Below are 15,358 nucleotides of genomic sequence, written 5' to 3' on the forward strand. Positions count from 1 at the left end.
TTAGGTGAGCGCGGCTCCATCTGTAGCTAGTGCCTTCTACAAGGCACTAAAAACAAGACAGAGGACCCAGGTTATGCAGAATGGTTATATAAGGGGTTGTAGTTAGTTTGAACTAGTTAGTGCCCGCCTCCAACCCACAGATGGATGATAAAGGAAAAACGGATCTCCCCCATGGCTTGGTAGATTGTCAAGTTCATTTAGTTAAGGATGTAAGTTTAGATCAGGGCTGGACTAACAATGGAGCCGGCAGAGCTAAAGCTCCAGGTCCTCCATTAAAACAGGCCCACATCAGGGTCGGACTGGCCAAAAGCGGCAATGACCTGATCCGGGCCAGCCCAGCATTACTAGATTGCCGGGCATGGAAAGGGCTGACAGCCAGGCTGAATAAATCCTTCATAGTTACAATGCAGGGCCAGCAAACAGTGGGTGCCATCACTGTTCTGTACTGTTGTGGACATCTAGTCAAGTGAGAGGTGGCACTTGGATGTCTGACTGCACTGCCCATCCTCAGCAATATGCACCTGTCATCGCGGAGAGCAACAGATAGACAGCAGGAGGCAAGGTGGGAGGAGCCAGAATGAAAAACATAATGAAAGAAGAGCACAAAAGCAAGAGGTCAGCACAGCAGGAAGCCGAGCAATTGATCACACATATGTACAGGAGTCAGAGCACGCAATGCAGGGGTTACTAGGCTGCACGGGACAGTGAAGACTGAGAAAGAGAGATTCTCACCTCCACCATCCAGATCCAGGCACATGAAGTAACATGAAAGCAGCTGATACAGTATGCACACTAGGGAGCTCCTCCAGCTGTGGTCACTAGCTACTCTGCCTTCTGGAAACAATAGTGTAAGTGAACTGGAAGGAGTAGGTAAGGGGGCTGCTTGTAACTTGATTGTCCAAGTGGCTGCTCCCAGTGCACATAGGAGAGGTGAGGCACAGCATACAGAGTCACTGGCAGGATAACCCCATTAGTACACATTCAGACTCCATTCTTCCAGCCTATCATCATGAAGCATGCCGTCGCCACCTGCAGAGCAGCACCTGGAGCCTTCTCCCTGCACTTTCAGCCCTATTCATGATGTTGAATTGGCTCCAGTCTTAAATGTACCTTTTACACTTTCTTAACTATGTCTCCCACCCCATCCTTGTGACCAGCTGCATGACATTATGGTGGGGCTGCACACTCAGGCAGCTACTGACTGGCTGTGACCAGTGTCCTTGCGGTGAGGTATACTCATCACCTACCATATATGTTACTTACATGTCACAGCTTGCCCCTAAGTCTGTGTGCAGAGCTCATCACCACCACCTTGGCCCCTATATACCCACCACCACTTCTCTGCAATACCTCCCCAATACTTGCCATTAATTCTCTGCACTACCTCCTTGACCCCTCCATGCTCACCACTACTTCTCTGCATTACCCCCTAACCCTACCATGCCCAACACGACCTCTCTGCACTACATATCGGATTTCTCCTTAATCTTTACTACACTACATAACAAACCCAGCACTACAACACTGATCACTCCATATCAAGCAGTGCACCTTCTTCTACTTTTCCATATAAAGCAAGGTTGAAGTGAGGGAGCAGATGCCTGCCTGCATTCTACGCATTAAAAACAAAAACAAAACAAAAACATAATAATTCAACATAACTGCCCAGAAAGGCACTTCCCTTCAAGCGACGATTTTCTATAGCTAGTTATAACTTAATTTAGGGCAAGGAGTTTAATCTAAAATCAAATTGTGACTTCCTTCAGTTGCCAGTGTGTATTTGGTGCTACTAACATATATTGTATTTTTGCACAACAAGGAAAACGATTAGTGTGGCCAGAACTGCAAAGCATGATACATGGAAGTGTCTCCCACCTCAACTGGTGCTCAGTCTGATGCTCAGATAAGGTATCCAGTACATTCTACAGGACCGGCTGCCCATAGGTTGCCCAGAGGCTGGTGTGCTGCAGAGAAGAGCGAGACATCGAGTATTTCCTCGTATCCCCAGATGCATCCCCCTTCATGATCCTCTATGCAGCTGTACCCCTCTCTTCTTCTACTACTCCCATCTCCATCCTGTCCCCCGCTTCACCCCTATCCTACCTAAGACTGCCTTCTCCTATACTACTCCAGAAATGTTCTGCACACGAGACCAGTGCAGAGAGACAGAAATCCTCCTTAAAAAGGTACAGTATGTGTCTGTACACAAGAGTTTTGGCCTCATTTTCAGGTTTAGTACTTCCAGTCCAGAAAATTTATACTAATTCCCCCCCCCCCCCCCCCCCCGAAAAAAAACAAAACAAAAAACCCCCACCAAACACATAAAATAAAGGCTAAGCTGACTGCTATATTCAGATCATTAAAAGATCGCCCACACTCCTTGAGTACTTTGTTGAAACTGAAATGCTCTGGTGAGGGGGTATAAGGTGTAAACAATTCAACATTTGAAGCTCTTCCTCTTTCTAAGTGCCCACCTCCAGAGTGCCAGCTCTAACCCCATAATAGCAATGTACCAGATTACAGGAGAGAGAACTTGTATATTAACTTAAGAAAATAGGGGTATATGCAATTCACGGCGAATCGCGGCAATTTTTTGCCGTTTTTTAATTCGACTAAATTCGCCAGGTGAATTCCGGAAGGTGGCTTCCGGAATTCACCATATTCAATGAAAAACGGATTCGCCAGAGTCGCGGACGATTTGGCGGATTTTGCCGCGATTTTAAAAACGGTAAAAAAACGTGAAAAACCCGGAAAAAAAAATGGCGTGGGGTCCCCCCCTCCAAAGCATAACCAGCCTCGGGCTCATCGAGCTGGTGCTGGTTCTAAAAATGCAGGGGAAAAATTGGCCAGGGATCCCCCGTATTTTTAAAACCAGCACCGGGCTCTGCGCCTGGTGCTGGTGCCAAAAATACGGGGGACAAAAAGAGTAGGGGTCCCCCGTATTTTTAACACCAGCATCGGGCTCCACTAGCTGGACAGATAATGCCACAGCCGGGGGTCACTTTTATGCCGTGCCCTGCGGCCGTGGCATTAAATATCCAACTAGTCACCCCTGGCCGGGGTACCCTGGGGGAGTGGGGACCCCTTCAATCAAGGGGTCCCGTCCCCCCAGCCACCCAAGGGCCAGGGGTGAAGCCCGAGGCTGTCCCCCCCCATCCAATGGGCTGCGGATGGGGGGGCTGATAGCCTTTTGTGATAATAAAAAGATATTGTTTTTTCCAGCAGTACTACAAGTCCCAGCAAGCCTCCCCCGCAAGCTGGTACTTGGAGAACCACAAGTACCAGCATGCGGGAGAAAAACGGGTCCGCTGGTACCTGTAGTACTACTGGGAAAAAAATACCCAAATAAAAACAGGACACACACACCTTGATAGTAAAACTTTATTACACACTACCGACACACACATACTTACCTATGTTGACACGCCGACTGCCACGGTCTCCGACGATCCGAGGTACCTGTGAAAAAATTATACTCACCTTCCAGCGTCCAGAGGTACATCCAGGTCCAGAGATAATCCACGTACTTGGCAAAACAAAAAAACGAACAACGATCCATACCGGACTAGAAAGGGGTCCAATGCTTTCACATCAGACCCCTTTCTCCCGAATGCCGGGACATCACGTGACTCCTGTCACTGAAGTCCCTTCAGCCAATCAGGAAGCGCTACTTCCGTGGCGCTCATCTGATTGGCTGTGCGCTGTCTGTGATGTGACAGCGCATCGCAAAACCGCTCCATTACTTTCAATGGTGGGAACTTAGCGGCTAGCGGGGGGGGTCACCCGCCGGTCAGCCGCTGACCGGCGGGTGACCTCACCGCTAGCCGCTAAGTTCCCACCATTGAATATAATGGACTGGGCTGTGCGATGCGCTGTCTGCTCAGACGCACAGAGCCAATCAGATGAGCGCAACGAAGTTGCGCTTCCTGATTGGCTATAGAGACCTTTCTGTGACAGCTGTCACTGACAGGTCTCTCTGCATTCGGGGATAGGGGTCCCATGTGTCAGCATGGGACCCCTTTCAGTCCGGCATGGAGCGGGTGTTCGGTTTGTTTTTTTCTCCAAGTACGTGGATTTATCTCTGGAGCCTGGTTGAGGTGAGTATATTGATCTTTTATTTTCAGGTACCCCTGGATTCTACATGGAGAAGAGGACCGATGTCGGCGTGTGAACATAGGTAAGTATGTGTGTGTCGACGTATGAAATAAAGTTTTACTTTCACGGTGTGTGTGTCCTGTTTTTATTTGGGTATTTTTTTTCCAGTAGTACTACAGGTACCAGCGGGCCCGTTTTTCTCCCGCATGCTGGTACTTGTGGTTCTCCAAGTACCAGCTTGCGGGGGAGGCTTGCTGGGACTTGTAGTACTGCTGGAAAAAACAATATTCTTTTCATGATCACAAAAGGCTATCAGCCCCCCCATCCGCAGCCCATTGGATGGGGGGGGGACAGCCTCGGGCTTCACCCCTGGCCCTTGGGTGGCTGGGGGGACGGGACCCCTTGATTGAAGGGGTCCCCACTCCCCCAGGGTACCCCGGCCAGGGGTGACTAGTTGGATATTTAATGCCACGGCCGCAGGGCACGGCATAAAAGTGACCCCCGGCTGTGGCATTATCTGTCCAGCTAGTGGAGCCCGATGCTGGTGTTAAAAATACGGGGGACCCCTACGCTTTTTGTCCCCCGTATTTTTGGCACCAGCACCAGGCGCAGAGCCCGGTGCTGGTTTTAAAAATACGGGGGATCCCCTGTCAATTTTTTCCCCGCATTTTTAGAACCAGGACCAGCTCGAAGAGCCCGAGGCTGGTTATGCTTTGGAGGGGGGACCCCATGCCATTTTTTTTTAGGATTTTACAGTTCCAGCAATAAATAAAAAAAAAAAAAAAAAATATTTTAAAAAATATAAATAATTTGTGCCTCCAAAAAAAAAAAAAAAAAAAAAAAAGTACCTAATCCCTTCTAATATAAATAGATCTGCTATTCCCAAAAAAAAAAAACACAAAAAAAAACATGTTTAAATTTTTTTTATTTGTTTTCACCCTCCAAAGTGTGGCGGATTGAAAATGACGAATTTGCTGTCTAAAAGCACTGCTGTCGAATTTCCAAACTTGAATTGAATATGCTTTGGTCGAATTGCAGCACTTATATCATTGCAGAAAAGTCGAATTTGCAAAAATTCGAATTTCAAAAAGTCGAATTTTGAAAGTCCGTTTTTTGGTCGGAAAGCACTGAATTGCATAGGCGAATTTTTTTTTTGGTCGAAAATGACCCGAAATTCGACAATTTCGGGAATTCGACCGCAATTGCATATACCCCATAGCCTTATTTTGCTGCCTGAGACATGCAACTGCAATTCCTGTAGAAATGTCACTTACTGTATGAATAATGTGTACAGGTGTATGAGAGAATACGTCATCGTCATCCTCCCCATAAGCCAGAGTTAAGCACGCATACACGATCATGATTATGGTAGTGAAACAAGAAAACACGGAGGCAGCAATAAGTGTGTTCACCTATGAACAAAAACCATTTGTTAGGAACTAACAGGTAGACATTTACAGAGCAATGGGCAACACAAGGTTCAATATCAGAGAGAAAGAAAAGCAATCTTACTAGTACAGGATTTTTCTTCTGTGATGAAAATAGAGCCAGCACTCCAGGAACCGCCATAATCTGGAAACAGACACATGTGGAGCCATTACAGTGCAATTCATACTGTATAGAACTAACTTCCATATGCTAGAATTTCATCCAAGGTTAGCACTGCAGGTTAAAGGTGGAGCCAACTTCTCTTACCCAGAGGTGCATTTAAGCTTTTATCTACAATGGACACACAAAAGGGTGGACTAGGTTGAACTGTTTTCCACCATATTCTTCTGACTTTGGGATGCACCAATAAGTTAAATGAAGTGTACAAACATTCTTCACTGTTTACAAAGATAATCAAAATTATATACTGAACCTAAAAGATGGTCATACATGGACAAAACTCTGCAGCTCAGCTGCGGAATATTGCATACATACAGTAGATGGCTAAAGCAGACGATATACAGCTGTGTGGCCTCTCCATCTCAGATTACTTCCGACTCCATTGCTGTCCATTATTACTAATGGATGATGACCACACTCTCAGACTAACATGGGAATTCAATTGCCAGAGAAGGATGAAAATTGCTGTTGCCGCAGCATTAAATGCTGGCACTGGCACACCATCTTGCAACCCTCACCAAATGGCAGAATTGCACAAAAGTGCTCGAAACACCAGAGTAGAACCCGCTGCTGTAAAGTGCGGCAGGTGCCGTGCTGATTCGGCGGGGGTGAGATAAATGCAGGCAATTGAATTGCCCCCTAAGGAAGGAATTCAGTTGCAGGTGATAACACGTTTTCACGAAACGTGAAAATGTGTTATCACCCAATTCAATTGCAGATGAAGTTAACACGTAATAATTCTTCATAGGATTTAACACAATATTTTTTCATTGCCTCCTGAGCAGGTAAAAAGTTGGTGAAAATTCCTTTTTTAAAGAAGTAAAAATGTAGGGTATTTGGTCAGAGCAACTAGGACAACCATCCTAATGATAAATTAGTCACTTAGATTTTTTTTAATTAAGTTAATTTGGCCAAAAACTAACGTAATATTTGGGGCAAGAATGCATGGAAATGAGTAAATTGATGTGGGACAGGTGTTTTTAAGATTGCAGGTGGATGTAAGAGGATTTTTTTTGCCATAAAATTATAAAAAAAAATAAAAAAAATTATTATATATATTTATTATTATTTATGCACCCCTAATTTAAGCAGAGCATTTATTTTGCAGAAGAACGTTTTCTATAATGTTTTCACCGTTTTAGAAAAATGCTTATTATAGCCAATTGGCCCAGTTTAAGAAACCCATATACTTTTATTATGGCTACTTACAGACTTCCATGTTGTTATCCACTATAAAAGTTGTCTTTTTTGTGTTGTACAGGCAGATTTCCCTATTTTCATCAAGACTTAACACGTGAAAAAACAGCAAGAATTGTGTAAAACACTTAACACCCATTTTCTAACTGGATTACACGATAAATTAACACCCGATAACGGGCGATAAGTGAAATTAACGGGCAATGTACATGATAAATTATCACTCTAAAAAAACTTAACACTTTATTGCCTCTGATTGAATTCCCTCCAAATTGTAGTCATCTACAGGCCAGAGTGCGTTCTGGTGCAAAAAAGGTTCTATATTTAAGATACCTTTGTAAAAGATAGCTTTTGCCTAATAAATACATTGTTTTATCTTCTTGTTTTCTTCACCAAATAATTTGTATATTTTATGAAGTGTTTTTGCTGCCCTCCTACATATCTAGCTTATTGCAGCTAGAATTGTAACCACCGAGCAGATGAGGATCAGATATTCGTGCAATGGAGAGAAGGTGTAGATCATTTAAAGGTTTTGGCGAATTATAGAGAAGGAAGCCAGACAGCAGACCAATGTACAACACCATAAAAAAAAAAAAAAAAGGAAAAGCTTATTACCATTCCAGCCCAGAGTGGGGCTCTGGTGTTCCCCAATGTGGATTCTTTCCTAAAGGCTCCATCCATGAAGCCACAAACCACAGACACCCCAGCACATGCAATCTGGAGGATTCCCAGCACCACCATGCTCCGCTGGTTGAAAATAAAGTAACGATAGTGATCCATCAAAAGTGGCTACTTTATTTTGAAGTTCTGAGTCTCCTGCGGTGACCAGAGCCTTCCTCGTCTCCTAAAAAAAATAAAATATATATATATTTAGATAATTTGTTACACAAGGTAGTAGGGGCAAATATTCCCTGTAATAAAGAAGCATATTCTTATGAAAGTGCTTGGTGGATTATTACCAATCTCTATCACAATATAACAGGTTCTAACAAATCACAGAAGCAATTTAGCTGATGAAACTTTGAACGTACTCTTTAAGTGGCATGTTTGTGAAAATTCAAAAAGCCCTACTATGGGTAGCAAAGAGGAACCTAAATTTGAAAATTATGAGTATGTTATCCAAGTATTGCTAAAGTACGGAGATCCTGAAAAGTCAGTGTGCTCCTGATATATGAGAGAGACACACAGAGACTCAATGTAAGGCTAGCCCACCAATCTGCTGATGCTGCTAGACACACAGCATCCAGGGCCATGAAGTCCCCAGTTGCAAGACAAACATCAGTAAATCAAGGCTGCACAAACGGTTACTTCCAGTGCCATGGAGTCCTCAGCTGCAAAACAAATCCGCCAGTCAGCCAATGCTGTACAAACTGCAGCCTTGAAAGGCATGGAGTATCCAGCAGCAACACAAATTCAACAATTTGCTAATTCTGCTAGAACTGTAGTTCTCAGTTTAAAACCATGCCAAGACTTTAAACATGCTGCATTTCACTATTCAGACTTCGTTAATGGGCAAAACCATGTGCACTGCAGCAGAGGTGTAGCTAGGTACCAGGGTGCCCGGAGCAAGGGTATGTTTTGGTGCCCCCCTCACCTGTACTGAACTGGGGTCCTGGCCAACATGTAGTGGCATGTTACATTTGAAAAGAAAAAAAAAAAAATATTTAAAAATCCTTGTCCTAGACCTTCTGGAGCTCAGGGCAAAAGTTTCCTTTGGGTGCCCCCATGTTTAAAAACCATGGACAGCGCACGCCGAAGGTGCACAACTAAAATATAGGGGCGTGGCTTCATGAGGAAGGGGCATGGCCACAGAATAGTACCAATTCACATAACACCGCACAGTAGTGTCAGTTATTCACAGTATATCACACAGTAGCAGGGCCGGATTAAGCCCTCAGGGGGCCCAGGGCACCCAAAACAGGGGAGCGCGCCCCCCCCCCCACCAGCAAACCACCTCTCTGGCTACACCAGGCGCTTGCCTCCTCCCCCCCCCCCCCCCCCAATAGGGCCGACCACCGGCAACAGGGAGAGAAGACTCTAGGCTGCCGGGGAGTTAGGGTTCCATGCTACTGGGGAAGGAATGCAGTATGACCCATACCGCATGCGGCTGTGCATGTGGATTCCTCCCCCTTCTCAGGCAGCACAGTTGGGGACTGATTCATGCAATCTCCAGCCTCTGCTGCTGTCAACGGAGGCTGGAGAGTGGAGACAGCAGCACCAAAGTGACCCCCACACAGACCTGAACACTCTGTATAAATGCTCAATGAAAATAATGCACCAAAACTGCCCCCACCCCACCTCCGATTTGATATTCCCCCAATGCCTCAATGAAAATGATACCCTAGAACTGCAATCTCAGACCTGATAAACCCACTATGCTTCAATGAAAATAATGTCCCAGAATTACCGGCGAGGCAGAGTGAGTTGCTGGGGCAGAGAGAAAGATGCTGCACCTTCTACGCACGCCTATCTTCGCCGGCACCTGGAGTGCGTGCTCTACAGAGCCACCCTCGCTACACCCCTGCAAGGGGAAGGGGGGGGGCAGATGTAACATGTGCAGAGAGAGTTAGATTTGGGTGGGGTGTGTTCAAACTGAAATCTAAATTGCAGTGTAAAAATAAAGCAGCCAGTATTTACCCTGCACAGGAACAATACAACCCACCCAAATCTAACTCTCTCTGCACATTCTATATCTACCCCACCTGCAGTGCACATTGGGGGTCATTCTGACCTGATCGCACGCTGCCGTTCATCGCAGCAATCAGGTCAGAAGTGCACATGCGCCGGAGTGCACCGGCGCATGGCTGACAGCCGCCGGCTGTCGTTGCTTAGCGATCGCCTTTGCCCGATTGACAGGCAGAGGTGGTCGCTGGGCAGGAGGGAGCGGCATGGCAGCGTTTGGCCACCGTTTTGTGGGCGCGATCTGGCCAACACAGGCGTGGCCGGACCATGCGGGGGGCAGGCCGCGGCGGCTGTGTGACGTCACACGCAGCGACAAGTAGCTCCTGGCTAGCACTGGCCGGGAGCTACTCCTGAAGTGCAAAAGCATCGCCGCTGTGAGATGCTTTTGTGCTTCTGTGGGATGGGGGGGCGGGCCTGACGTGGGGTGAATTAGCCCTGTGCTGGTCGTTTCCCCGCATATCAGTGTGCCTGATTGTAGCCCTGCAAAATTTTGCAGGGCTACGATCAGGTCTGAATTAGGCCCACTGTTTTGCCCATTAGCTAACAAATTTGCTGCTGCAATCCAGTCTGAATTAGGACCTATGATGCAAATATTTAGATGGAAATCCACCCTAAAGGTAAAATATTAGAAACTTGTCCAGGTAATGCATACACTGCAGTGTGAAGACATGGGGCAGAGAAGCAACTGGTATGATCTACAGTTAAAAAAAAAATAAAAAAATCTATTGAAGTCAATAGTGAAGTTTTTTTTTTTGTGTTACTTTGTATGTTTCACCATATCTGAGCCAAATTAATTAAAAAAGGTGTACACTCACCACTCTTGGTCAAGGTTACTTTTCACAATCATAATCTTTCCCAATCGACCTTAAGCACGATTGACCATTTATCAACTGGATACTGGTGTAACTCCCAACACTCTTGGACCCACCTGAGCCAGTTAAATCACTGACTGCTGGAACACACAATAAATAAAGTGTTTTGCTCAGCATTCGAGGACACTGTAAAAAAAACCTGAAGGCTGCAGATGTACTTCAAGGTCCATTCTTCAACCTGGGCAACACTGGGTTATCTGAGCTAATGTAATAATGCATAGGTTCTCAAAATCGGTCCTCAAAACCCCAAACAGTTCATGTTTTCCAGGTCTCCTCACAGAATCACAAGTGAAATAATTAGCTCCACTTGTGGATCTCTTAAAATGTGTCAGTGAGTAATGACTACACCTGTGCACCTGCTATGTGATCTGGAAATCGTGAACTGTTTGGGGTACTGAGTACCAAGTTTGAAAATCACTGTAATAAAGTAATCAGGGCGGGCTTAACAATGAGGCGGGTGGAGCTACATCCCCAGGCCCTCATAAAATAAGATTTTACTTACCGGTAAATCTATTTCTCGTAGTCTGTAGTGGATGCTGGGGACTCCATAAAGGACCATGGGGAATAGACAGGCTCTGCAGGAGACCTGGGCACTTTAAGAAAGAATTTGGATTCTGGTGTGCTCTGGCTCCTCCCTCTATGTCCCTCCTCCAGACCTCAGTTAAAGAAACTGTGCCCGGAAGAGCCGACAGTACAAGGAAAGGATTTTGGGAATCCAGGGTAAGACTCATAACAATCACACTGTATAACTTGTGATAACTTTACCCAGTTAACAGTATGAACAACAACAGAGCATCAGATAAACCCTGATGCAACTATAACATAACCCTTATTTAAGCAATAACTATATACAAGTATTGCAGAAGAAGTCCGCACTTGGGACGGGCACCCAGCATCCACTACGGACTACGAGAAATAGATTTACTGGTAAGTAAAATCTTATTTTCTCTAACGTCCTAGTGGATGCTGGGGACTCCGTAAGGACCATGGGGATTATACCAAAGCTCCCAAACTGGCGGGAGAGTGCGGATGACTCTGCAGCACCGATTGAGCAAACAATAGGTCCTCCTCAGCCAGGGTATCAAACTTGTAGAACTTTGCAAAAGTGTTTGAACCTGACCAAGTAGCAGCTCGGCATAGCTGTAATGCCGAGACCCCTCGGGCAGCCGCCCAAGAAGAGCCCACCTTCCTAGTGGAATGGGCTTTCACTGATTTTGGCTGCGGCAATCCAGCCACAGCATGAGCAGTGGCGTAACTACTGCCCCCGCAGTCCTCGCGGTGGCTTGGGGGCGAGGGGCGCCACTGACTTAGTACAGATTGACATCCGGACGAGCGTCCACATGTCAATCTGCGGTCTCCTTCCCTCCGCTGCTGTAAGGAGGGACACGGAGTGCACAGCGCGCGCCTCTCCTGTGTCCCTCCTGGCTCTCCGGCCGGTCTAATAAAGGAAGTGCCGTTCGTGAGCTCTGATTGGCTCACGAACCGGCACTTCCTTTATTAGACCCGCTGGAGAGCCAGGGGGGACACTGGAGAGGGGCACGCTATGCCCTCAGTGTCCCTCCAACACAAAGGAGCGGGGGGGAGCAGGCACTTAGGAGGGCATAGGTGGCACTGTGGGGGGGAATATCTGGCACTGGGGGCATATACCTAGCACTGGGGGGGAATATCTGGCACTGGGGGGGAATATCTGGCACTGGGGGGGAATATCTGGCACTGGGGGGGAATATCTGGCACTGGGGGGGAATATCTGGCACTGGGGGGAGCAGGCACTGAGGGGGCATATGTGGCACTGGGGGGGGGGCATATGTGGCACTGGGGGGGGAATATCTGGCACTGGGGGGGAATACCTGGCACTGGGGGGGAATACCTGGCACTGGGGGGGAATACCTGGCACTGGGGGGGAATACCTGGCACTGGGGGGGAATACCTGGCACTGGGGGGGAATACCTGGCACTGGGGGGGAATACCTGGCACTGGGGGGGAATATCTGGCACTGGGGGGGAATATCTGGCACTGGGGGAATATCTGGCACTGTGGGGGAATATCTGGCACTGTGGGGGAGCAGGCACTGAGGGGGCATATGTGGCACTGGGGGCATATACCTGGCACTGGGGGGAGCAGGCACTGAGGGGGCATATGTGGCACTGGGGGCATATATCTGGCACTGGGGGGCATATATCTGGCACTGGGGGGCATATATCTGGCACTGTGGGGGAATATCTGGCACTGTGGGGAGCAGGCACTGAGGGGGCATATGTGGCACTGTGGGGGAATATCTGGCACTGTGGGGGAATATCTGGCACTGTGGGCATATACCTGGCACTGTGGGGGAATATCTGGCACTGGGGGCATATGTGGCACTGGGGGGGTATATTTGGCACTGGGGGCATGTACCTGGCACTGTGGGGGTATATTTGGCACTGGGGGCATGTACCTGGCACTGTGGGGGAATATCTGGCACTGGGGGCATATGTGGCACTGGGAGCACGGCCCTAGCAACAAGCACTACCCCCTAGCAACGAGCATGACACTCAGTGCATGAAACCCCTGGCAACGAGCATGACCCCCTGAGCATGAAAATCCCTGGCACCGTGCATGGAACCAAGAGCATGAAACCCCTGGCAACGAGCAGGTATTTTAAAAGTAATTAGAAGCCTTACTGTAGAACTTAATGTGTAATGGGCATTACGGTGTGTGGCATAATGTATCACGGACATTGCGGTGTGTGTCATAATGTGTCAGGCATTACGGTGTGTTGTATACTATATCACGGGCATTGTGGTATGTGGTATAATGTCTCAGGATCATTGCGGTGTGTGTCATACTGTGTCACAGACATTGTATGTGCTATAATGTATCAGGGGCATTGTAGTGTGTAGCATAATGTATAACGGGCATTGCGATTCCGGTCATAATGTGTCACAGGCATTACGGTGTGTGGCATAATGTGTCGGGGGCATTACAGTGTGTGCATATTGTGTCTGAGGGCCTTTGCAGTATGTGGCATAATATCTGAGGGCCTTTGCAGTATGTGGCATAATGTATACTGGGCATTACTATAAGGAGGAAAAATGACAAATAATGCAAGGGGCATGAATCAGGATTATTTTTCTTTCCTGTGGTGGCTAACGTCTGGGCGTGCAGGTTGCAAATCTGGGGTATAAGGTAGTCTTTTCCTGCAATGCCACGCCCCTTTATGCGAAGCCACGCCCATTTAAACGAAGCCTGACCCCCTTTTTGGCGCCTTTTACTAGTGCCAATCATGGAGGGGGGGGGGGCGCCAAAGAATTTTTGGGCTTGGGGGAGAAAAATTTCTAGTTACGCCACTGAGCATGAGCCTGCTGAATCGTGTTACAGATCCAGCGAGCAATAGTCTGCTTTGAAGCAGGAGCACCAAGCTTGTTGGATGCATACAGGATAAACAGTGACTCCGTTTTCCCGACTCTAGCCGTTCTGGCTACATAAACTTTTAAAGCCCTGACTACATCTAGTAACTCGGAATCCTCCAAGTCACGAGTAGCCACAGGCACCACAATAGGTTGGTTCATATGAAAGGATGAGACCACCTCAATTCCGCTCTATCCATATGGAAAACCAGATATGGGCTTTTATGAGACAAAGCCGCTAATTCTGACACACGCTTAGCCGAAGCCAAGGCTAATAGCATGACCACCTTCCACGTGAGATATTCCAACTCCACTGTTTTAAGTGGTTCAAACCAGTGTGATTTCAGGAAACTCAACACCACGTTAAGATCCCAAGGTGCCACTGGAGGCACAAAAGGAGGCTGAATATGCAGCACTCCTTTCACAAACGTCTGAACTTCTGGCAGAGAAGCCAACGCCTTTTGAAAGAAAATGGAAAGGGCCGAAATCTGGACCTTAATTGAGCCTAACTTCAGGCCCAAATCCACTCCAGACTGAAGGAAGTGAAGGAAACGGCCCAGCTGAAACTCCTCTGTAGGAGCATTGCTGGCCTCACACCAAGAAACATATTTTCGCCATATCAGGTGATAATGTTTTGCTGTTACGTCCTTCCTAGCCTTTATCAGCGTAGGAATGACCTCCTCTGGAATACCCTTTTCTGCTAGGATCCAGTGTTCAACCGCCATGCCGTCAAACGCAGCCGTGGTAAGTCTTGGAAGAGACAGGGTCCCTGTTGCAACAGGTCCTGTCTTAGAGGAAGAAGCCACGGATCTCTGTGAGCAATTCTTGCAGATCTGGATACCAAGTCCTTCGTGGCCAATCTGGAACAATGAGAATTGTTCTTACTCCTCTTTTTCTTATTATCCTCAGTACCTTGGGTATGAGAGGAAGAGGAGGAAATACATAGACCGACTGGAACACCCACGGTGTCACCGGGGCGTCTACAGCTACCGCCTGATGGTCCCTTGACCTGACGCAATAGCTCTGTAGCTTCTTGTTGAGGCGTGACGCCATCATGTCTATCTGTGGTAGTACCCACCGACTTGTAATCTGTGTGAAGACTTCTTGATGAAGTCCCCACTCTCCCGGGTGTAAGTCGTGCCTGCTGAGGAAGTCTGCTTCCCAGTTGTCCACTCCCGGGATGAACACTGCTGACAGTGCACTTACGTGATTCTCCGCCCAGCGGAGAATCCTGGTGGCTTCCGCCATCGCCACTCTGCTCCTTGTGCCGCCTTGACGGTTTACATGAGCCACTGCGGTTAGGTTGTCTGACTGAATCAGAACTGGTTGGTCGCGAAGTAGGGACTCCGCTTGACGTAGGGCGTTGTATATGGCCCTTAGTTCCAGGATGTTGAAGTGAAGGCAAGTCTCCTGACTTGACCACAGGCCTTGGCAATTTCTTCCCTGTGTGACCGCCCCCCACCCCCGGAGGCTTGCATCCGTGGTCACCAGGACCCAGTCCTGAATGCCGAATCTGCG

General features: G+C 47.5%; 1 protein-coding gene across 3 annotated transcripts in view; it reads right to left on the reverse strand.

The window, feature by feature from the left end:
• Window positions 1-15,358, reverse strand: part of LOC134918513 (uncharacterized) — an 88,614-nt gene that overhangs the window by 32,067 nt on the left and 41,189 nt on the right. For all 3 annotated transcript variants that reach the window (XM_063920371.1, XM_063920370.1, XM_063920372.1), the window contains 3 exons: window positions 7,516-7,744; window positions 5,608-5,667; window positions 5,370-5,507 (listed from right to left, as the gene is read on the reverse strand). In XM_063920371.1, coding sequence (XP_063776441.1) covers window positions 5,370-5,507; window positions 5,608-5,667; window positions 7,516-7,680 — 363 coding nt within the window. In that variant the 5' untranslated portion in view covers window positions 7,681-7,744. The remainder of the gene's footprint in view (window positions 1-5,369; window positions 5,508-5,607; window positions 5,668-7,515; window positions 7,745-15,358) is intronic.

This window comes from Pseudophryne corroboree, chromosome 1, assembly GCF_028390025.1.
Source record: "Pseudophryne corroboree isolate aPseCor3 chromosome 1, aPseCor3.hap2, whole genome shotgun sequence".
NCBI lineage: Eukaryota > Metazoa > Chordata > Amphibia > Anura > Myobatrachidae > Pseudophryne > Pseudophryne corroboree.